General features: G+C 45.7%; 1 protein-coding gene across 1 annotated transcript in view; it reads left to right on the top strand.

Moving 5' to 3' along the window:
- Positions 1-25,241, top strand: part of LOC138287579 (sodium- and chloride-dependent GABA transporter 2-like) — a 641,212-nt gene that overhangs the window by 61,993 nt on the left and 553,978 nt on the right. Inside the window, 1 exon segment of the mRNA XM_069228137.1 lies at positions 24,590-24,808. Coding sequence (XP_069084238.1) covers positions 24,595-24,808 — 214 coding nt within the window. The 5' untranslated portion in view covers positions 24,590-24,594.

Here is a 25,241-nt window from a genome sequence, read left to right on the forward strand (position 1 = left end):
CTGTTCTTTTGTGCATCAGCATCATCAGGCGGAGGTACAGTGGCACCGGAGCACGAGGGAGCTGCATCCCACATGGCCATGGAGGGCCACACCACGGACTCAGAATGCACCAGTGGGACAGAGGGCGAGGGGAGCTTCACGCCGGCCACCGGGTCACCGACCAGCGACACGGACTCGTCCTCCGATGGGAACTCCCTTGTGGTAGCAGCACCATCTGTGCCCCCCACGTCTACAGGTACAGCCGCCACCTCCCCTACCAGCACCGCCCTCCCAGCAGCCCCTCAGCGTTCGCCCCGTGCCTGCTCACCCAGGAGGGTGGGCATCACCTTCGCCCCAAGCACCTCAGCCCCTGCCCCAGTCACCCCTGCTGCCCTCAGTGAGGAGGCCATTGACCTCCTCAGGTCACTCACTGTTGGGCAGTCTACCATTGTGAATGCCATCCAGGGTGTAGAAAGGGAGTTGCAACACGGTAATGCATTCCTGGAGGGCATTCATTCTGGTCAGGCTGCCCTTCAGCGAACCCTGCAATCTCTGGCCTCAGCACTGATGGCAGCCATTGTCCCTGTCTCTAGCCTCCCCCCTCCAACTTCCTCCACCCAGACCCAATCCCCTGTACCCCAGCCCATCCCAAGCACACCATCAGACCAGCATGCACACACCTCAACACACAAAAGTAGCTCAGGCAAACATAGGCACCACACAACCCACAGGCACTCACACAAGCATCACACACATACAGACACAGCAACATCCATTGCCTCCACTGTGTCCCCCTCCTCATCGTCTCCGTCCTCCCTCCCAGTGTCGTCTACACTCTCACCTGCATGCACTACATCTACAGCCACTAGGACTCGCTCCAGAACACCCAGCACCACACCCCGCTCACCTGCACTCACCACCCCCACTCCCATTTACACGTCCCCTGTATCCTCTCCCAGTGTGTCTGTGACACCCCTTCCCAAAGTACACAAACGCGGGCACCCACACACCCAACATCCATCCACCTCACGACAGCCTCCAGTACCTGCACCTGCACCCAAAACACCTAAAGTGACACCTCCTACAACCACCTCCTCTTCCTCCACTCCCAGACCCCCTCCAGCTACCCATCCCAGTGTTCGTCAGAAACTGTCCCTCTGCAAAGTTGACCTTTTTTCCCCCACCCCCACCCCTCCAATTCATCAGTTCCGTCGTAGCGCCTCAGCCAAAAAGCCTCCAGTACCAGTGGTGCCTGTTCAAGGTGTGTACAGTGCACCGGCCACCAGGGCAGGCAGTGTGACACGGAGCCAAGGCACTGCCAGTCCACCCCCTGTAAAGGCTCTGAAGTTGGAAAGTGGCCGACGGGACCGTGTGAAGACTCCTGGAGGCAAAACAACTCACAGGGGTCCCAGGGGGATTGCAGAGTCAGCTGTGACTCCTCCAAAGGTGGGGAAGGGCCAGAAGAAGTCTGCACAGCCTGGTGTGAGCATCACGCTGGAGAAGGGCGCCATCCTTCCCGGCGGCCGGAACGCCACCCCCAGCACCGTCGTCACTTGTCAAGAGACCACCGCCAGAGTCAGTGCCCAGGAGGGCCCAAGTATCGTCACTGGTCAGGAGACCACCGCCAGAGTCAGTGCGTCACTGGTCAGGAGACCACCGCCAGAGTCAGTGCCCAGGAGGACCCAAGTATCGTCACTGGTCAGGAGACCACCGCCAGAGTCAGTGCCCAGGAGGGCCCAAGTATCGTCACTGGTCAGGAGACCACCACCAGAGTCATAGCCCAGGAGGGCCCCGGCAGCCACAGCCCCGCTAGCCAATGAGGGACCGTCATGCCACACACCAATGCCCAGTCCAGAGAACGTCATGCCACACACCAATGCCCAGTCCTGAGAACGTAATGCCACACACCAATGCCCATTCCAGAGAACGTCATGCCACACACCAATACCCAGTCCAGACACCGCCATGGCAAAGCACCGCTGAACAGTCCAGACACCGCCATGGCAAAGCACCGCTGAACAGTCCAGACACCGCCATGGCAAAGCACCGCTGAACAGTCCAGACACCGCCATGGCAAAGCACCGCTGAACAGTCCAGACATCGCCATGGCAAAGCACCGCTGAACAGGGCATGCACCGCTGAACAGGGCAAGCACCGCTGAAGAAGGAAAAGACCGCCACATCAAGCATCGTTATCCCATGTGCAGCTGGGACAGTGACGGGACAGGAACTGTCACGGGGAGACTAATCCAGTCTGGGCACCAGTCCCCCTCCAGAACCAGTGGAGACATGAATCCACTCTGTCAGTCCTTCACAGGATGAAGCACTCTGGGCACCAGTCCCACTCCAGAACCAATGGACACATGCATTCACTTGTGAGACTGTGGCTTTGCACTCCCCAGGATGGAACAGTGGGCAACCCACCCACTGTAGATACTTGAGAGACTGTGGCTTTGCACTACCCAGGATGGAACAGTGGGCAAGCCACCCACTGTAGAGACTTGAGCGACTGTGGCTTTGCACTCCCCAGGATGGTAAAGTGGGCAAGCCACCCACTGTAGAGACTTGAGAGACTGTGGCTTTGCACTCCCCAGGATGGAACAGTGGGCAAGCCACCCACTGTAGAGACTTGAGAGACTGTGGCTTTGCACTTCCCAGGATACATCAATGGGCATGGAGCCCCCTCGTGGATCTGGCGTGGTGCTGTCATCCGACTGAGGTGCCCCCCCCCTTCCCTTCCCCCTGAGGTGCCTGTTGTACTTCTCTCTGATGCCCCGGCAGTGTTCTCTTCGTTTGTGGACAGGTATCTTGTGTGGGCCTCGCCCATGCATTTTTGGACTAGTGGTGCACGGACATTGATATGTGCATATCTGCACTACTTCTCATAATGTATATACTTTTGGATGATTTTATATATATCTGTTTATATTTGAAACATATATATTGATACATTACCATGTTTGAACCGATTTCGTTTTGTCTTTGCATTCTTCCGGTGGGGTTGTGGGTTGTTACTGTGATGTTTGTAGATGCATTGGTGTGTGTGTTGTAATATGCGAGGGTGGGGGTGGGGGTGTTGCGTGTGTGCCCCGTGACTTTTGCCTCCCCCCTCCCCTACGTCATAGGTGCAGTACTCACCGTTGTCTTCGCCGGCACCGGCGTTGGTCTTCATAGATGAGTAGGAATGCAAGGGCCGGTAGGATTTGGAGTTCCGGCTCCATGGGGTCCTCCTTCCTCGTGGGATGTGTTCAGGTGAGCGTTTTCCCATTGCAGAAACTGTTTCCGCCGTGTTTTTATCCACAGTGAATCCGCACCGGAAAAGGTGGCGGATTGGCGGGTTGTGATACTATGGGCGGTACATTGTCTTCCGCCTGTCTGTTGGCGGTGACCGCCGCGCTGCTTGTCTGTACCGCCGGGGCGGGCGGTGTGTTAAAGTGGCTGTCTTTGTTGACGGTTTCCGCCAGGGTCATGATTCCCTTTTTGTGTCCGCCGGCCTGTTTGCGGTATTACCGCACCTTTAACGCCGTCCGCCAGGGTTGTAATGACCCCCCAAGTCCTCCAGAGTTGCTGTCATCACTGAGGGGATCTTCTGGTGGGGGACTAGGTTGCAGTAGCACCTCCTCGCCACTGACATTGGCTGGGGCACCTGTGGAGATAAGAGTGATTTGTTAGGGTGATTGCCTGTCACATATTGCGCATTTCTACCTTTCCTAATGATATTGGTGTTGTCCTCCCACCTTTGGTAGAATATGGTGTTAGATTGTAGGATTGCTAGTTCTCCATGCTGTCCCTGCATTGCTAGTGGGTGTGCATGCTGAGCAGGGTGGGATGTGCTTGCCGTGTGTATGACATGCAGGGAGAGACATTTAGGTGTGGTTATTGGGGTGGTGCACTGTGTTGTATGGAATGGGGAGAAGGGAGTCAAGGTGAGGGGGTGAGATGACATGGAGGTATGGGGTGGTGGTAGGTTGGTAATGGTGACTCACCAGTGTCTAGTCCTCCAGCTACTCCATGAGGCCCTCAGGATGCAGTATAGCCAAGACTTGCCCCTCCCATGCTGTCAGCTGTGGGGCAGGAGGTGGGGGTCCACCGCCAGTCCTCCTGATGGCGAGCTGGTGCCTTGCTGCAGTAGAACTCACCTTCCCCTGTAGGTCATTCCACCTCTTCCATCGAATGTCATCCCTTGTGCATGGATATTGTCTCACGGCGTTCACCCTGTCCATGATCCTCTGCCATAGCTCCATCTTCCTGGCACTGTAGATCTTCTGTACCTGTTCTCCAAACAGCTGTGGCTCTACCCTGACTATTTCCTCCACCATCACCTGCAACTCCTCGTCAGTGAAACGGGGGTGACTTTGTGGGGACATGGGTGTTGGGCAGAGGGTGTTGAGTAATGTGGTGGGGTGTGTGGTGTGTGACGGATGTATGGATAGTTGTGTATGTGTGCAGTTGTCTCTGGGATTGGCGTGTCAAGGTATAACGATCTTCTCATGTTTGCAAAGGTTGTGGTTGATGTGGAGGTGTGTTTTATGGTGCTGTTGGTGGGTGTGTGGGGTGTGTGTATTTGTGTCAGGTGTGGGTTTTTGTTCTGGCCAAAGCTGTCTTGTTTGTTTTTGGGTGGCCATTTTATCCATGGCGGTGTGCACCAACAATGGTTTACCACTGTTGAATGTCCGTTGTGGTGATTCTCGGGTCAGTATTTGGAGGGGGTTGTTTTGGTGGTGTAATGGTATGGGTGCTAGTTCTGACAGTTTATCGCATTTGTTGGGACTAGCAGATTTGTGATTGTGGCTGGTTTCTGTCGGTTTGATGTGGTGTCATAATCTGGCGGATGGATGTTCACCTCTGCAGTGGTATGTTGGTGGCCGTCACCGCTGCAGTATTCGGAATTTACTGCCAAAGTCGTAATGAGGGCCTATATTATCAATAGTCCCATCTGCAGGACTCGGGTGGTTTGAGTTCCAAAAGATGTGGTCTCAAGGCAAATAAAAGAAACCCACGCAGGACAATATTCAAAGTCAAAACCATGAAGGTTTAGTTAATATTTAGGAATCAGTACAGAAAGCAAAAAAACAATTTGTTAGTCAGTTCAAATCAGTATCTATGTATATCTTGTGTTAAGAGAAAAAGACTATCTATAGAGAAAAAGACGACTATCATACAGTCTATCCTCATTAATATGTCTATACAACATCTAAGTACAAAGTCAGCAAAGGACCAACATGAAATCTATATCTGGACAATAGACATAAAGCTCTGTCTCAGATAGGGCAGAATTAAATTATTGTCTGACATGAAGACACTTAGCAAGGAAAGGTCTACTATCAAAAATATTTAACTACAGAATTCAAAAGCAAACTGGCATAGGAACTGCTCGGACAGGAAAGGTCTGGCACACATCCCACACGGGGCACTTTCTATATGCTTAGAAACAGTAAAAAAACACACTTGGGATGTGGTGTGAAATGACTTAATAATGACATAATAACAACAACCAATAGATACAATATAATCCAAAGGATTTTTATGGACACATGATAAATTAATTGCAACATTGATAGAGATTACTTTATAATGCATAATTAATGCTGTTTATCTAAAAACAAGATAACAACATTACATCTTTGCATGTATTAAATATAGTGAACCCTTCAGAGTCATCAATGGGAATAGGAAAAGTCCTTAATTTGTTGCAAGAATGACTACAGTTAGGACACAGTTTCCTCTAGAGTCAGAAAAGAAATTACATTGTGGTTTAGCACAGCACCACACAATATATCCTATTTCTACAATTTTATGAGCGAGAAAAATATACACTTAGGAAACTTTCTCCCTCATTTTTACAAAGCCATATTAATAAGAAAAGCCTAGTAGTTTTATTTTGTGGCTTGATTATGTTAACTTAAACAAATGCAAACGAAAAATTCATTTTCATTAATAAATGTGCCCTAACACCTGCTTTGAGTGAGGGAGGCTACATTTTTGCAGCTATTGCTTTTCTTGCTTTTTGCAAAGAGGCCTTACACAGCCGTCCTGCACCTGTTTTGTGATGAAGGCCTGCACTTCTGCATCTCATTCTGTATCTGCTTTTGTGCAGTGGAATCTGCACAGCAACTTCCAGTGCTCTGCCTGTCTGTGTAAGAGTTTTACATACTGTACATGGTGTGTGAAACAGAACAGTGCCCAGCTGCTTTCTTTGTTATGCCTCTTTTCTGAAGTAGGCTTGTACTGCTACTGTCCATGATTTGTGTTTTGTGTAAAGTTGTTTTTCACAGTTTCTACCTTTCCTCTGCCTTTTCTGTGTGATGAAAGTTGCACCCCTGTTATCTATGTGTTCAGGAAGCATGAACAGCTTTTTATGCCCTGTATCTGTTAAGTAAAGGAAACTTCACTACCGATGCTGCCCCTTTTCGAAATGAGAGAAGAGCTCACTCCTATCAGTGCTGTACCTGTTTTGTGTGTGCATGAGGGCCCTAATGGTGCTACCTGTGCAGTTCCTGTTACATGTATAAGTGAAGTTTGTTCTGCTCCTGCCGTATGTATTCCTTGGAGGACAAATTTACTTTAGTGCTTACTTTTCTATTGTGCCATGTACAAGTATTAAACTGATCACCATGGTCTCTCTTTTCACTTTGATCTCAGCAGCACTCAGGCAGAAATTGGCTGTATTGTCAGTAGTAGTGCTGGGTTTAAAAGCTTGAGGGGTTGAATAATTTAAAAAGGCCCCTATGATGCAATTCCTGCTGATGGTTTTTCTGTGTAGAATCGCCATGTAAAAAACACAGAAAGAAAGGTTTTTGAAATGTCCCCTTACACAGGTAAAAAACTGCTTAAGGCAGGCATTTGTTTGCTATTTATGAAAATAGATCACCCACTTTGACAGGTCGGTTTTACCAGTGTGGCATGGCAGGCATGCTTTTAGGGATTATTTTTCCCTCAAAGCTTCTCCTGCCCAGTACGTGGGAGCTGCTGTGAACAAAATACTCTTTGCTAAAGCCCTACCTAGTTATTTGTTGAAGGGGCTTTAGCGACTGTGCCTGGTGACAGAAAAAGATAAACAAGGAGCAAATATAGGAGAGATATAGCTGAACAAATTTAGAGAAAGGACAAGCATAAGATGAAACTAAAGAGGAGAAACATAAGTTGGACCAACAAAATGTGATAGTTAGGTCATGTGAAGAGGGTGACCCCTTTCCTTTGTGTTCAGCCCAGGCCACTTCACACCCCATCAAGGCAGTCAAGCCAGGCTGCCAGACACTGGCCAATCAGAGAAGGGCACTACAGAGCTGAAGTTGGCAACTTTCAGGGAGAGTTTTAAAACTCTTTAACTGATCTAGTTATACTAAATCCAACAATTATAAGTTGTGGGATTTATTATAACAATTAATTTGATACCAAACTTGAGGCATCTGACACTTAAGGTGACTTTGTTAATTAAAATAAAGTCAATCCATTTTAGCCTATGGAGGCCATTCACTAGAGTGAGGGAAAAACACATTTTACAGTTTTACCTCACCAGGGCTTATAAAACTGTTTTTATAAGGTCCCTGCTGATAGTTACATGGCACCCAACCCTATGGGTACATAGGGCACACCTTAGGGGTGTCTTATCTTTACAAATAAGGTAGTTTAAGACTTCGGAAGTACTTTTAATTCCAAAGTCGAATTTGCATTTAACTTTAATTTAAAAGCAGCCAGCAAGGCAGGCCTGCCTTTAAAATGACCCTCGGTACCTCAACAATACACCTATGAGTGCATCGCCTAACATGGGGTCCCTAAACCTACATGCCCTACCATATACTAGGGACCTATAGGTAGGTTGGCATAGTCAATTATAACTAGCCTGATTTGCGTACTCATTTTAAACAGAGCACAGGCCTTGGGACTGGTTAACTGGTTAGCAGTACTCAGTGCACCATCAGAGTCAGGAAAACACCAGCAAAAAGTGAAAAATGGGTGCAAAAAGTTAGGGGGCCTCTGCATCAGTCCCGTTTTCTCACACCTACACTTAGCAATAGGCCACTAACCCCCACTAGGTCCAGTTAGGTCTCAATAAAATAATCCCAGCTCAACCCTTGGTAGCTTAACAATGAGCAGTTAGGCTTAATTTGGGAGACAGGTGTGTAAAGCATTTAAAAATCCCAAAACAGTAAATAAGTAAAACATAAAACGCAATAAAAATCCAGTTCCAATTTATAAAAATAGATTATATTTTTAAATTTAAAATGACACTAAAACTGCAACTATCCAATAAAGGGAATATGTGATATGAATTTTGAAAGATTGAGGGCCTCATTACGGATTTGGCCCTTTTGTGGGAAGACCACTGCGGTGGCAGCCGTCAAGAGTCTCCTCTTGTCACCCTTGACAGTCATGGTTTTGCTACCCAGGGGAGTGGGCACACTGTGCCAGGGGCACAGGCGCGTGGGGATAGGGTGCATGGGAGGGATGCTGTGGACCCGAGGATGAAGGCTCCTAGGGTCAACATTGACCAGCAAACCATTTCCCGTGTCTTGGGAGCCTACCAAAATTCCCAAGGCATGATGGGCAAGGTAATCACCATGATGGGGGAAATCCAAAAGCTCAGAGCAACAACCACCAGCAAGTCATGCAGCAGTGGAAGGCACAAAATGCCATCCTGGCTTCCATTGCTGGGGTGCTGAGGGACATCAACACACCCCTGAGTAGGTCTACAACACAGGCCTCTTCCACTAGTAATGACTCTTCAGGTGCCCTTCAACATCTGCAAATGCTAGTGGAATTGAGGCCCTGCCAGGGTAAGGACATGCCTCAGACACACCACCCGCTGTAGCAGAGGAACACCTCATAAACTTGGACGTCCACTCGGATGTCCAGCAGGAACCGATGCCAAGACCAAACCCACTGACAGGAAGTGAACCTCTCCTGACTTGTTCCCCTTGCGTGCCACAGATACACCATGTTGACTATTCAGACATCAATCTCTATTTTCCCATGTTGCAAGGACACTGGACTTGTGTATCCTAATGGTGTAAAAGCTAATCTCATAATTCCAGCTCCCATGACTGAACCCTTTATTGTTTATTTTGTGTTTTATTAACTAACTAGTCACACATATTGCTTTACTGTCCACGATACATCACACTTAAACACAGGTCCTGTGTATGTGTTATTTATCAACCTTGTACAATTGTTAGGCATACCAAATCTAGTATTAATATGTCCCTCTGTATTGCACAACCTTTGTTATGGACATCACACGTGGACTCTATCAGAAGGAGACTCATTACATTAGGATTATACCTTGGACAGATTTAAAAAAATGGTATACCACATCTACACACATTTATTGGTAGAAATGCAAACAGCACATAGAGTATAGCTGAGAGTAACATCAGGATGATTGCTAAGGTGTCACATAATGCTAAATCATAGGATACAGAAGTTAGGGTCATGTTAGTCCTCCTACAAGGCAGGAGGCACACAGATTGGTCCTTTGTATCACCTGGTAAAGCCTTATCACATACCCATACCTTAGCTTCCGAATATGCATACCCCATCGTACAGAAAGAGATCAGTACTGAGGTCCCCAGTCCAGGGATCTCTCACTTACATTGATCACATACCTGTAGGCTTGCCACTCACCTATGTCAGTCCACAGTGACATGCACATTGGTCTGAAAAGTATCAACACATTGACAGCTAGGTTCAAGGAAGAATATATACAACAGTAACCATTGTGATGGGAGAGGCTGAGGTTCTACATTTACACATGCACAAGACACACAGAGACACAAATGACACCATTAGACCACTTTCTGTATCCTACAGGTGAACTTGACGGTAAACACATTTCCAGCCAGTGCCCTTACAGTCTGGATATGCTAGTTGCACTCCGCATACTCATGACAATTAGTACCTGTTTTCAGTCATGTCCACTTCTCAGGTCTACCTGCAATTCCCATCTGCTTCTGAAACTGTCAGTCACCTGCCAAGGATGAGGGGCCAAACTGGAACTCAGTAAATCTGTGATTGACAGCGATAAGGGATAGGACATAGCAGAAAACATTCCTCACATCTTAAAAGTCATGTTTACAAGTGACTATGCATCTGCTACAACAGAACATGACACTGTAGACCACTCTGTCCAGTACATAAAACAAATTTACAGTCCGCATGCACAAATCAGTCCTAGGCGACAGAGCTACTTACAACCCCATAGATGATGCAAAAAAGGAGGTGGCATGCTACCCATCAACTGTAGGTCACAAAATGAGATCACTGCATTAAGTAAACATCACACACCTTTTATTCAGTTGAAGTACTGATCAATGAGATCTGCCCTGGAGTCTCCTGCTTCATCTTCATCTGGCTCTTCGTCACTTGGCAAATCTACATTTCCACCCACAGGTTCTGCTGGCTCCCCCTCATCTGGTAGGAATGGCATCTGATGTCTCAGGGCAAGATTGTGGCGCATGCCATAGGCAACAATTATTTTATATACCTTGTTGGTGAGTAGAGGAGGGCTCCTCCTGAAATGTCCACCTAAATCTTGCCTTCAGGAGCCCAAAAGTCTGCTCCACGACACGCCTTGTCCTCCTGTGGGCCTTATTGTATTGGGCTTCCCCTGGCATGGTTAGGTACTTTGCTGGTGTCAACAACCAAGGATGGTTTAGATAGCCAGAGTCACCTGTACGGAAATTGGAAGAACAACACAAAAATATATGTTGAACATGCAACATTGTGATGGCATGAGACATACTTTGCAAACATACATTTCAAATCTAACTTACCAACCAGCCCGGCCCTCTCTGTGTTGAGTTATGTCATCAGCTGTGGGACATTGCTGTTCCGCATGATGAAGGAATCATGGCTGATCCTGGATACTTTGCACTGACTTATGAAATGTACTGGCCTGCCAAACACACCACTTGAATGCTGATGGAGTGGTAGTTTTTCCTGTTCCTACACACCTTTTCATTGGCACTGGGGGGAGCAAAGGTTACATGGTGCCCTCTATGGCTCCAACCACATGTGTAATGTGTCCCATAGCATAAAACTCTGCATTCATATAGGCCAAATCTGCATGTTGTGGGAAGCTGAAGTAGCTGTCTAGGTGTTTCAACAATGCACACAGTGCATACTTCAAAACCAGACTGAACAGGGCTAAAACATCCCTGCAGTTAGGGCCACTGTATTCTGAAAGGACCCAGTGGCCAGGAAGTGTAGCACGGACATGACTTGAACGATGGGAGGTATGCTATAGGGATTGCGAATGGCAAGCATCAGATCAGGCTCCAACTGATCACAAAGATCCATGATAGTGTGCCGATTCAGCCTATGTCTGGATAGTATGTCTTTCCTCAATGGTGTACAGGTCTACTAGTGGACAGTACACTGGCGGTTGTCTTCCTCTCCTCATGGCAGCGTAACTATGTGGAAACCTGTAAACATAGTGTGTGACATGAATAATGCACATATCATGTAAATGTCCAAATGCAAGTCACACATATCAGCTGTTGAGGTCGATTACAACCTCTGACATCTATAGTACAGCACATAGCTATGCATCCAATGACACTCTCCTTGGTGCATATTCCCTCAACTACTTAATGTACTACACATGCATATTCACCTGTGACTGTATGTGTTTGTTAATCCAACCGACTTTACATGTTGAACACATAATATTGCACATTATCTACATTAACAATGCACATAGGATCCTGAGAATAGGTATACATTGCTTTCACCAAAAATCCCTTAGATACACAGCTTTTACTACTCACATGCACAAATAGACAACTAAACATGAAGACAGTACTTAGAGATGTACTGTACATAATAGGGCTTAGTTTATGTTGCAGATTCCAAAACCTTTCCATTCGTGAAATGTGCTCAAAATGGCAGCTGCATGATCTACTGTACTGGACATGTGGAAGTGACCTAAGTCTGCTGGTGGATGTCGTCATGGCGGTAGGCGGTGACAACCTTGATGGAAATTGCCATAGGAACACATTACTGCCTTTGGTGGACTTGGTCCAATGGCGATGTTCGCCGCGATGACGGTCCTGTACGTGGCGGTCATGACCGCCATCTTCTGCAGTATTGCTCACTTGACTCCTGACACTGCTGCCAGCAAGACCTCCACTACCTGTGTTGCTGTGTACTGCCTCTGGGAGCTATCATGCCACATCCTGCAGGTGATAGGGCCCCAGCCTTCACCTTTGAAGAGCTGGAGAAACATGTGAAGGAAGTCCTACCCCAGTATGAAAGCTATGTGGTGCATCAGATGAGCAAGTTAGCCCAATGGTATACCAATGTGTGAAAGATGTGTTTTATGATGGTGTACCTGAAATGTAAAGTAGTGAAGGTGTTGATGCATGCAGAAGCTAATTTGTACATGAGTGTAAACTGAGAGGATGGGAGTGTTTACCTACTTGCTGTCCACTAGTGTTGGTATGGTGCATGTGGACATGACTTTCCTTTTTTCTGTTTCTTCAATGCAGGTCACCAATCAAGTGCGGACCCTGAGGGTCGACAGCCGGCAGAGCACCCACTGTAGGAAGTGGTGGGAGGACCTGAGAGGCTGGGCCCAGAAGACCGTAGCGGCCCAGCTGGAGATGTCCCCCAAATGAGGGAGGGGTGACCTGTCGGACATTGACTCCCTAATGGCCCCCATTTTGGCAGTGGCCTACCCTGAGGTGGATGGGTGTTTGAGGGCAGCACAGCAGTCACAAGGGGGTACGTACTGAATAAACAGATGTATATGCCTCTGCCAGGTAGCGTATGATGTATAAGTAGTGCAGCTGTGACAATGTGGTAAGTGCTACAGGTAAAGGGTCTCCTAGGATGACATATTACTACAGTTGCCAAGCACAGATGTGGGCATTATACTATGTATAGGACCATGTTACTCACCTATGTCAAAATATTGCATGACGGCATGTGGTGATGTACATGTGACTGTGTCATACGTGTAACTCTTCTCAACCATACATATGTATATACCTGCTGTGTCATCCTTCTCACCTACTGTTCCACAGTCCATATATCAAATTGATAAGTTATATAGCTCTTTGGTCTCTGACCAGTCCAATTCTGCTGGATCTTGCTCTAAATGCAACATTGGGTCTGATGGATGAGTCCCAGGGCAACTTCATGTGAGGCTGTCATCCCAATCAGGATTTTAATATGACAAATTTACTACACTCCTTATGAGGTTTGAGTAGGTGTCTCCATTGTTATGTCAGAACCATACATTGGGAAATGTGATGTTTGATCAGGGTGGACATCCTACATAGTGAAAACCATGGTGGTAATAATATATTCACAGTACAAGACATATCATTGCATGTGTTCAAATATGATGTTTTAATGTGTGTTGGTGTTGAGAAGGAACGTGGCTAACCTGCTGATCACTTACCCCATGTATTTTGTCCATGCTACATAAGGCAGTACCATACCTATATGGGTGCAACATACGCTGTTTTGAGCCTGCATCATGTGACAATTGATACTTCATGCTTATTGTTATGTGAAAACCTCTTCTTTGCCAGACTTACCTTTGATAATCTAAAGGCTCTTTTGACAGTTTTAGTAATGGATTAGCTCATTTCTTCCTGACGTAATAGTGTGGCAGGGGTTCCATTTGACATTTGACATAGACAGGTGTTATGGGATATGTTGTAAGTCAATTTGATGGACTTTATGTGTATGTGTCATTCATGGTTACATTAGTAGTGGGTTATGTAAGTGTTACTTCTGTACTAAGGTATTAGGTTTCACATGTCTGGACAGTTGTTAGTGGTGTAGGTGTTTTGATGTAGTCAGGTGGAGGTTACTACTCAGCTTGTATAGTGGAATGGTATGTGGCATTCATGCACATGTTTGGTGCCCATTGTATTGAAGTGTTAGTATGCTCCCTGTGGTTGTCTATGTGTTAAGTAGGCCCCTATGGGTCCAGAAAATCTTTCTAATTTTTTTTATACACTTTTGATAGATGTTTCAATGACATGCTATTTTACTTTTGTGAGGCACACTATTTGGGTGCGCCATATGTAATGTCTTCACCTGAGGTATTTGACATTGTGAATGATATGGCCAAAGTCACATGTTAGGTATGTGATTGCAAACCAACATGCTGTATTTTATATTAAGTGAGAAGAGTTTACTTTCATGTTACATGACAACAAGTGAGGGACTGGGCAAGTGTGGATCAAGGGGAGGCATGATATTGTGTTGCCAGTTAACAGCATTTCCTAAGGATGTTTTGTTGATACACAGAGATGATCTGTGTAGGGAGAGACTTTAGATGTAGCCAATTCATCTTGTGTATGTTTTGTTTTGTGTTACTGCTAAATTAATAGGATGTTGATGTAGTGTTGTGATGGTTGGCTTATGTAGTGAGTGATACTGTAGTAATATAGGAATGTTGAAGGGATGTAGTTGTGACATGACGTGGGCTCTAAATGGTTCCTATCTGGGGCTTTAGTAGACATAGATGTGTTGTTATTGTTGTGTAAGGAATACTGTATGTATATGCTAAGAATGTGATGACCCTCTCTCTCTCTGTTTCTGTGCATCAGCATTGGCAGGCGAAGGAGACGGGGCACAGCCGAGTGGGGAAGCTGCTGGCCACGGGGCCCGGAGTGCTGATAACACCGACACCAAGGGGCAAAGTGTCCTGGAGGGCGAGGGAAGTGTCAGGGGAAAGACTGGATCCAGTTCTTCATCATCAAAATCCTCCTCCAGCGGACACTCTCTTGCAGTGGCGGACCCACCTGGGGACACCCCAGCACCATCTCATTCTGCCACCCTCTTACTACCACCTCCCTCTCTGTAGCTCCCCACTCAGTTGGCCGTGGCTGCTCACCCAAGTGGGTGGGTGTCTCCTTTGCTGCAGGCAACTCTACCCCCACCAGCCCCGCTGCCCTCAGTGAGGAGGTCATTGACCTACTAACGTTGAACTATGTGGGTCAGTCGACCATCGTGAATGCCATCCAGGGATTGGCAACTTAAGTCCATCAGAGTAATACGTTCTTGGAGGGCATTCACAGGCATTCACTAGCTTGCCCACCAAGATCCTTTAAGGTTCTAGCCTCCACACTGATGGCAGCCAGTCATCCTTTGTCTCCTGTATACCCTCCACCTTCCTCATCCCAATCCCAAACCTCTCTTCCCTGACCCAGCCAAAGCACACAGACAGACAAGCATGCATCCACCTCAACATGCACGGGTAGCTCTGACAAACACAAGAATCACAAGACACACCACCAGTTTGCACATAAGAAACATACACCTGCACACACATCAACAGTCAGAACCTGCCCTGACACCCCTACCACCCTCAGCATCACTGACAGCACACCTAACACAACTGCAAGCACCACACCAACATTCACAGATCCAGCCACTACACCTATCTTACCCACAGAGAGCACCACAGCAGACCCACCAACATCCACCCCAGTCACCACATCCACAGACACCACAGCCACATACATGCCCACATCCAGCACATCTACCATATGTGCAGTCCACATCCCACCAGACACTTACCCACACTCCACAGCATTTCCCAGCACCTTCACCCCCTCCTCCAAAAAACATGAACTCCCACACTCACCCACCCAACAGACACCCGCCACCCACAAGCATACCACCCACAAACATGCACCAAGAAATCTACACCAACACTTCAGACAACCACTCCCTCTCCCTCCAAACCCAAGCCCTTTTGCTTTGACATCCCCGTATGTCAAAAAAAGCTTTCCTTTCAGAGTTTGCCCTTTTCCCTACTCCTTTCCCACGCGTGATACCCCTAAATGTGCTCTGTCCCTCACCAAGCACAGCCCATCTACCTCCAAGCCCTCCCCTGGCCCCCTGCAAGTTCCCCTCCCAAGAAGTCTGCCCCTCCACCTAAAAGCCAACCCTCCCCTAAACCTAAGTCCAAGTCCAATCCCCCCTTGCAAAGCCAAATCCCAAAGGCCCCCCTCCAAGACCCAAACCCCCCTGATTATTCCTGAGGTGCCTGTTTGTCCCATTGATGCCCCTTCATGTGGAGGTTACATGACAGTCAGAAGTCAGGTTTGGGGCACACATATGTGCACTGCGTGCATACAGACTGTTGTACAAATGGACTTGCCTTTGGGCTTTGTTATTTGGAAAAAAAAATATTTAATAATTATTAGGACCACAAAGTAGTTGGTTTCCTGATTGCATCATTGTCATGCATTTCTATGAATAGTATGGAGTTGTTCCTTGCTGACATTAGTTGTGTGTCTGTATGTGTGTATGTGTGTGTTCTGTTTGGGCTACATGTGTTGTTTAGGCAGTATGTGAGGTTGTGTACAGTGTTTTTGTATTAAAATGGTATTGTATCTATTGTGTGATGAACATTTGTGTGTTCAAGAAGTTTTGTTGTGTTGGTATTGTGTGTTGTTTGTGTTGAGGTGTGTTTATTGGTGAGCTGTGTGGCTTTGTGTGCTTTGACTGTGTGCATGTTATGTGCATGAAATGTTAGATACAATATTCTTGGTAAGTCGATCGGTAAGTAGTGTGATTGTGTATTTGTATGTACTTTTTTGCCTGTTCGTGTTACGTTGTGATGTATGTGTGATGTGTCTCTGGGTTGTGTCCCCTGTAGGTTCCTGCCAAGTGACTGGAGATGGTGCTGTTGTGTTGTTTTTGTGACATGTTGTGGTGTTGTGTGGTACGGTGTGAATGTGCGCCTGTGCAGTGTTTCTGTGCGTATGTGTTAGTGACATGTGTATATATGTGTGTGTTTGGTGGCTGTGGCGTGCTTATTGTGTATATGGGAGTGTGTGTGTGACTGTATGTGAGTGTGCATGTAAGTTTGCAGTTACATGTCGTCCTCGCATCCTTTCGCGAATGTCTGTTGTGTGAGTGTACAAAAATTGCCAATCTACAACAGTGCCGGTTAAGAGTGTGTACTTATGGTTGCTGTGGTCGTTGGAGATTCTGAAGTCTTTGGGCAAGCAGCAGCAGCGGGAAGACATGTAGATCTGATTCCATGGCGGCTCTGGACGAGCATGGCTTCCTGAAGGTGGGTGTCTCCTTTGATGCAGTAGGTTTCCTGCTTGGTTTCCATGGTGGTGCGACAGCGGCAGAAACCTCGGTGGTGTGCAACCTTGTAATCTGTCCAGTGGAAACATGGTCTCCTCTGACCTGCATGTGGCTATCGCAGTGGCGGTGACAGCAGTGCTTTGGCTGTATTCTGTTGGGAATAATCATAATTCGGCAGTCTTCTCTGCCAGCCTTGTTGGTGGTACTCCAAATTTGTAATGATCCCCTAAATATTATTTATCCCATAGAAACTAAAAACGCCAATCTGGACACTTGGTCCCACTCGACCAGGGCACAGTCAAAATTTGAGGCCGACTGCGATGGAGCCCTGCTCCCCTACAGTGAGCGTGATGCCTCAGTCAAAGTTTTACCTTCAGACTTTGGGGCTGATTTAAGAGCCCCTAATGCCTCCTTGCACTACATTAGGATAATTTTTTTACACTAATGTGGCCCAACGAGAGCAAAATTGCTGTGCCAAATTTACAAAGGGGCGTAATGCATGCATTGTGCCACCTTGTAACCCTTTGCTCTACATTATGCTCTACATTATGCTTAAGGAAAGACTGCTCATCAGGTCCATGATGTGTCTTCACAAAATAACTTGTTATTGATCGCTTCATTGCATCCTGGCCAGTAATTCTTAAAATTCAGTGATGGAGGTGGAAAAAAATAATTTGGCCCTGCGTCATAGAGCAAGCAATCTATAAGAAAAACTATGGCGTGGTCTCTATAAACGCGTAATCCATAGTTCTTCCCCCTTCTAGGTTATATGAGTCGGGCCCTGGATAATTATTTGCATGCAAGATGTTCTGCCAGTGAAGTATTTGATGCCGTGGAATTTAGAAAAATCTTGCTGAAGGTTTACTAAGTAAAGCAGAATTCACTGCCCTTGTCACCTTCAGAATAGTATCTCTGATACACAGGGGAGACGAAAACATGTACAGAACCTTAAAGAGTAACCTTGACAGTAAAATACAAAAAAAAAACATTGGCTACTTGAGTTTAGCCTGGGGGGCAGTACATGTCTGGTGGTGAGCATTTAAGGGTTTTGGTGGGTAGTAGGAATATATATTTCTTTCTACTATCAAGGTGTCCACAAGCCCACATCAGTCTTGAAATTTCTCGTCCCGCTAAATGGCTGGTAGGTTTTATAGTATTGGAACTTGTTTGAAAATTACTCCTGTTTGTCCATGAAAGATCTGTATATTGGTTTGTGGATATATTTCATGTCCGGTGAGCACTTATGAGTAAGAATGTTTATATTCTACACCACAACAACAATTTTTATGCCACCTTGAATTTGATGGGATTTATAGGGGCCAAGAATCTATGCTCCCATTATGCACTATTTATAGCAGTGTGCTAACTTCTACAAGACTGCAATCAATATTTAGACATATACTACTTCTAGTATCCCTACATAAACGAAATGAAACTATACACACTAAGCCATCTGTGCATCATTTTCTAGGGACTTTAAAGATCTTAATGAATACTTTGGTCTGATTACATGTCAAGTCTACCTTCTCAGGAGGCATTATTTTGCTATTTTGCCACAGACTTGAGGTAAAACAGATGTTTTGTGTATGCCGAACATACACTCTTAGTCTGCATGAAAGTCACTACTATCTCTCTAAATGTTAACTTCATCAGTCCAAATGAGGTGGTGAATGAGTATATTGTTTAAAGTGAATGTGAAAATGATACAACTGTTGTGGTAAAGCAATTTTGTGTTGTCAGGTCCAATGCTAGGAAATTCAAATGAAGTTTCTGCATAAAACCTTGCACATAGGGTTTCATAAAAGGGTGTTGATGGAGCACTACAAAACAATAATTATTGAAAGGCAAAAATGCTTCGACTTAGCCAAGGACACCAGGCTCGAGCATCCTTCTATAGTTTTGTAGCAGTACCTTTAAATCGTGGTAAAGCTATTTTATGAATAAAACATACATTTAGAAAAGGCTCATAAGATTTTATCCAAAACTGAACTAACAATCTGCCAGTTTAGTTATACTGGCATAATGTTTATACAGAATTATTCGATGTTCCCAGACATAAAATTCACAGAAGCAATATCTACCAGTTTCAGCAATGACAATTTGGTTCAACATGGTAATTATAGTTACCTAATGAGTACAGGTGAGGATAACCCAGAGATTGAGAAACATTTCACTCAATATGTACACCAAAATGCCAACCTGTACTTAGCTTCAAAACATTTTAAAATATAATTGATGTGGTCTTGAGGAAAAAGCAGGGTGACTATATATATATATATATCCCTGATCCCCAGCTGCAATCACTTCAAGAACTGGGACTGCTTTGTTGGTGAACTATTAAAAAATATAAGTCAATGCCACAGAAGAACAAGGCAAGTGTTGCTAAGGAAAATGACTGTGGCATTCTGAAATTAGATAGGCAAATTCATCTACAAAGGCCAACATGCTGTAGATGGCCTAGTGAAAGTCATCATATACACCCAAATGAGATTACAACAACTCCAAGAGTTTGACATTAGTTTCTACAAGCACTTGAACTCATTATGCCTTCTAGAGGTATGGTAAGTGTTGAACCCCAACAACAGTTTGCTAGAGCCCTCCTGTAAAAGCCCATTGGTTTTTAGCACTTCTTAACACTGCCCATATTGCATTTCCTTCTTCAGCTACTGTTCATGAAGAACTTTAAGATTTTAACTATGGAACCTAAAAAACAACTATTTAAAATTAAGACCTAGCTAACTGCCCAATGACTGGATATTGCCCAGCATATCCACATTTTAAAGAAATCACTGTATCTGTGTACATAGACATGCTTTAGTTACCATTTCATTGTTTTATTTTATTTCTGGGATATATTTTGTTTCAGTGACAAATATACGGTGAAACATGTTTTAGAAGATGCTAGTTTTTGAACATATTTTATTTTAATATAATATAACATATTTGGTGACTGATACCTATGTATGATATGTAGAAGAGGCAACCATTCGAAGTCAAGGTTCAAACTTCTAGATTCTTCAATCTAGTGCAGCATGAAACCTGAGAACCAGGCAGCAGATTATTATATGGTGTCCAGTTCTGAAGGATGATAAAAGTGGAGCCCCTTAGACTTTCTTCCAGGAAGGGAGAAGTGGATTCCACTACTGCATATAATGTTTCACTTGCACCTTTAGATGACCATGAGAAATAATTCCTTTGGACTGCTTCAGAGACAACGTTATATTAATGTCATGAAAGGACTGTGGCCCTCATTCCGACATTGGCGGGCGGCGGGCGCCGCCCGCAAAGCGGAAACCGCCATTTGGCCGCTCCGCGGTCAAAAGAACGCGGAGGCCATTCTGGCTTTCCCGCTGGGCCGGCGGGCACCCGCCAAAGGAGCGCCCACCGGCCCAGCGGGAGAGGCCCTGCAACAATGAAGACGGCTCCGAATGGAGCCGGCGGAGTTGCAGGGGTGCGACGGGTGCAGTGACTGCCCAGCAAGTGGCATGGGCAGTGCAGGGCCCCCCAGGGGCCCCACGACACCCATTCCCGCCATCCTGTTCCTGGCGGTAAAAACCGCCAGGAACAGGATGGCGGGAAGGGGGTCGGAATCCCCATGGCGGCGCTGCAAGCAGCGCCGCCATGGAGGATTCCCCCAGCCGGGGGAAATCCGGCGGAAAACCGCCGGACCCGGCTGGGCGACCGCGGCTGGAATACAAAATGAAGCACCGCCAGCCTGTTGGCGGTGCTTCAGCCGGCCTCCACCCTGGCGGTCATAGACCGCCAGGGTCAGAATGAGGCCCTGTGTGTAATATCAGGGCCAGATGAGAAAGAGCTAAGAGATTGGTTACAAAATGATAGCTTGCAATGCTTGATAAAGCTGAAGTCAGGATGCAGCACTTCTCACAACGGTACAGTATGTCTCAGGAACAGCAATCGAAAGGCTTTAAGCTAATAAAGAAACATGTCAGAAAACAGAAAGTGAAAAAGGCAGCTTGCTACTTTCAGGTCTCAACTTTATCACCAAAGAAGTGGCAAGAAATATTTTTGTTTATGTTCCAGGATATACAAGTTTCTTCACTGACTCACTGACTCCGCTCTGACCCTGTGGCTTGCTCATTCGCTCACTCACTCACACACTCACTCTGACTAGCTCATTATCAGTAACAGGGATGACTGAGGTGAGATGTCTAGAACAGCAGTTCTGAAACTGTGGCCCATAATGGCAACTAAGGGGGTCCCGATCTGCTTAGAAATAAGATTGACAGATTAGAATGTTCCGTAAATGTGAAGAAATGTATAATTGGAAACTAAGGCCCTCATTACAACCCTGGCGGTCGGTGTTAAAGTGGCGGTAATACCGCCAACAGGCCGGCGGTAAAAGAAATGGGATTTGGACCATTGTGGTTACTGCCATCCAAAACCACCACTTTAACACACCGACCAGCAGGGTGGTAACGGGCGCTGGGCTGGAGACTTCTGTCTCCAGCCTGGCGGCTGCCACTATCCCACCCTCGGGATTACAACCCGGCCTACCTAGATGGTTTTCGTGCCAAATTTACTGCCACGAAAACCATAGTGGTAGGTACTATCAGTGCCAGGGAATTCCTTCCCTGGCACTGATAGGGGTCTCACCCGCCCCCCTCCCCAGAGTCCTCCCCCAACCTCACCCTCCCTCTCCTGCCCCCGTATATATACACACTCACACGCGCACCCATGTACACACATGCACACACACATACCCACCACCCATGCATGCACACATACATACCCACACACTGCAACACACACCAACATACCTTGTCACACACATGCATTCACAACACACAACACTCACAATCACTCATTCATGCATGCATCCTACGTGACTCACATCCGCATGCACGCATACCAATATATACACACACCCCCCACACATACACACAACAACCCCCACCCCTCTCTCCGGTCAGAGAACCCGACTTACCTGCTTGCAGGGGGTCTTCCTGCTGGAGACGGTCCACGGAACTGCTGTCAGCAGCAGCGTCCGCCAGCAAAACACCCCAGGCCGTATCATTGCTCATGATACAATTGGCAGTGTTTTGCTGGTGTGGCGGTGCTGCTGTCAGCAGCGCCGCCTTTCTGCCGTCTGCTGCCATGACCGTCGATGGTCATGATACCAGTAGATGGCTGGCAGCCACGCCAGCGGTATGTTGGCGGGCGTCGCCATGGCGGTAGGCGGTCAATACTGCAAATGTTGGAATGAGGGCCTAAAAATTAAGGTTGATAGATGGAGTAATCTCCATTGGCAATCATTTATAAAAGACTGGAAGGAACCGCCATCTCGGCAGTTCCTGTCAATTCTCTTTCCTGTTTGGTGCATGACTCTGTCAGCAAGGCAGAGCCCTGCACCAAATAGTTTACTTTTTTATTTTCAAAAAGGATTCCTGAAATGGAATTTTCTTTTTGTAAACAAAAAATAAAAGGCTCCCATCTCCATGGTAGTCCTTCGCACTAGGGGAGCATTTAGCAGTTTACACTCTCCCTTACTGTCAGGATTTTCCTAGCAGTGACTGGCAAGTGAAAACTGACCTGTAGTTTCGACCCATGTAAATTAGGTGGGCAGAATGGCAGATCAGCCAACGACGTTCCTTACTCTGCATGCCAGTCAAGGGTGTTAATTACTGCTGAAATGGAGTACTCTCTACTTGGATCAATCAGAAGGTCAACCTTCAAATATATTTGTTGGGTGAACCACATTCTTGGTGGCATGAATACTCCCTTGCCATATCCCTAATGCCAAGAAATAAATTTGAGCCCTACGTTAGTATTGATTCCTGGGAGCAGTGCATCAAACAAAATTTTATATGGACAATGGTTGGCTTCAATTGAATTTAGAAAAGCTCCAACCTTCCCATTGAAGTTAACATTTTGTTTTTTTTAATTACATGTGTGAATTAAATAAAAATAATTTGTCATTTGTCTATTTGTTTGATGAAGCTTGTTTCTGTATTTTTTCGTTTTGTTTCATGGTTCAAATTTATTGAAATTGCTTAAGCTGCAGTCCCCATCTTCTAGCAATGACTCACTGGGGTCTCTGGAGTCCAATAACGATGATTCAGTGGGTGTTTATGGATTCCAGTAATGATTGAGTATGGATCCACATGCATCAAAAGTCTGAGAAACCACTGGTCTAGAACATGTCTGCAAGAATGTAAAGTTTTATTGGGCCTAGTCACAAAGGCATTTTGGAGTACATAAAGTACTACTCTTAAATGCCTTTGTGATTTGGCTCCAAAACATCTAAAATGGATCAATTTAAAAATTCCTATTTAATGAGTATAGTGGAAAGGACTTTGTTCTCTTTGCATGTTTTATAATAAAGAGTTGGACTTTTTGTCTTAGTTCACAAAGGCATGTAAGACCGTGTAAAACAATACTCGTAAAGTACTACTTCCTGACCTCATAAAGGCTTCTGGGAGTTGACCTTCATGTTGGTAGGTTGAAGTGCATAACTTGAAATTTGGGTTCTGTTCCAATATAGCTCTGAGTCAGGTAGAATTTCAAGTTTGTTCTTAGTTGGTTCTCAAAAACAAAAAGATTGATCAAAATCCCTTGCTAAATCTCTCACTTGCTACTTGAATTCAGGAGAGGGAAACTCTTTGCAGGGACTCCATTGCCTTCATCTTAAAATACATTTTCACTTTAAATGCTTGTGATTTCTTCACAAACGTAACACTGGCAAAACTTTGATATACTCAACAGTGTAAGGCAGATGTCTTCAAACTGGGGGGTGCCCCTCCTTAGGGGGCCTCAAGTGATCTCGAGGGGGGGGCAGATTCTGTCCAAAAGAAGCATTATACAGACAACAGGCCTTTGTTTTAAGCAGAAGCATGTTATTGCATTAAGAAAAATATAACAGTACTTAACTGCAATGTTTAACTAGGTCTAGACATATTTAAACATTGCCATCTTTATAAAAATAATTGTGAAAAATTCTGAAGGGGGCCCAGTGATTTCTATTTTTCAACTGGGGGGGTGCCATTAAAACATTTGGAGATCACTGGTGTAAGGTCTCCTACAGGCCTATAAGAAAGAGTTGATCACTCATCACTTCTTTACCAAGGCACCTATAAACCTTCCCCAGTGGAAGGCAAATGCCTCTGCAGAGATCTGGAATGAGCTGCATAGTCATATCCAACAGATCACAATCTTCCATAGAACTAATTCCAACCTTTAGACTTATCTTTCCAGACCTTCTTTCTTCTTTTAGACTAGATCCAACGACAATTTTAGACAGTGACCACTCATACTCTCACTCAATTAAACAGTCAGTCCTTCACCTGCACACTCACTTATCTAGTCACATACTGAGAGTATGACACTGGTTTGAATTCACTCTCCTGGCCTTCCCAGCTAGATGGAGGGGCAAATCCCATAGATTACAAACATTAAATTGATAGGAATGACTGTAGGCAACACCTAATAGACCCAATAGCAAATTCCTAGCTAGTGAATGGCTCAGAAGAACCTTTGCACTTTTCCCTACACTCAATGTAAAATGTACTTCCACTTTGTGTTTTTAGGTGTGATGGCTATTGAGAATGCTGGGACAGTTTCCAAAGGAAATACCACACCTGCACATCCCCTCATGGAAGAGGAAGAATTTGAAGAGTGCAAGCCAGAGATAATGGCACGAGGGCACTGGAACAACAAGCTGGAGTTTTTGCTGTCAGTTGCTGGAGAAATCATTGGATTGGGCAACGTCTGGAGATTTCCTTATCTCTGTTACAAAAACGGAGGTGGTAGGTACAGGTTCTAATTAAACGCTGATACAAATTTAAAATGTCTCAATTACAATTCACCCACCTTTGGCAAATTCTAGCCTCTAGAAAAACTGGAGAACTGATGATTGTGATCGAGTATGGCATGTTGCTGGAGAGATGACATAAGTAAATTTCAGAAGTAAATCTAGATTTTAGGTGGACATGGGTTAAAAATAAATCAGAGCCATTGATGGATATAGCACATGTTCTGCCAGTAGTATCAACGATCAATGCTTTTGGAAGACATTTATTCTCTGGCACTTCTTCTGAGGCTTTCTTGTGTGGGTGGGACATGCGGTTTCCTCAGAGCTGGGAGGTCTGTGAGAGTGCTGGCAATCCACCATGCTCTCAATCTAAACCTACTTTCAGGCATCTAGCCTACCTATCTTTTTCCCTATGCTACATTCCCTCT

This window comes from Pleurodeles waltl, chromosome 4_1 (genome assembly GCF_031143425.1).
Source record: "Pleurodeles waltl isolate 20211129_DDA chromosome 4_1, aPleWal1.hap1.20221129, whole genome shotgun sequence".
NCBI classification, from domain to species: Eukaryota; Metazoa; Chordata; class Amphibia; order Caudata; family Salamandridae; genus Pleurodeles; species Pleurodeles waltl.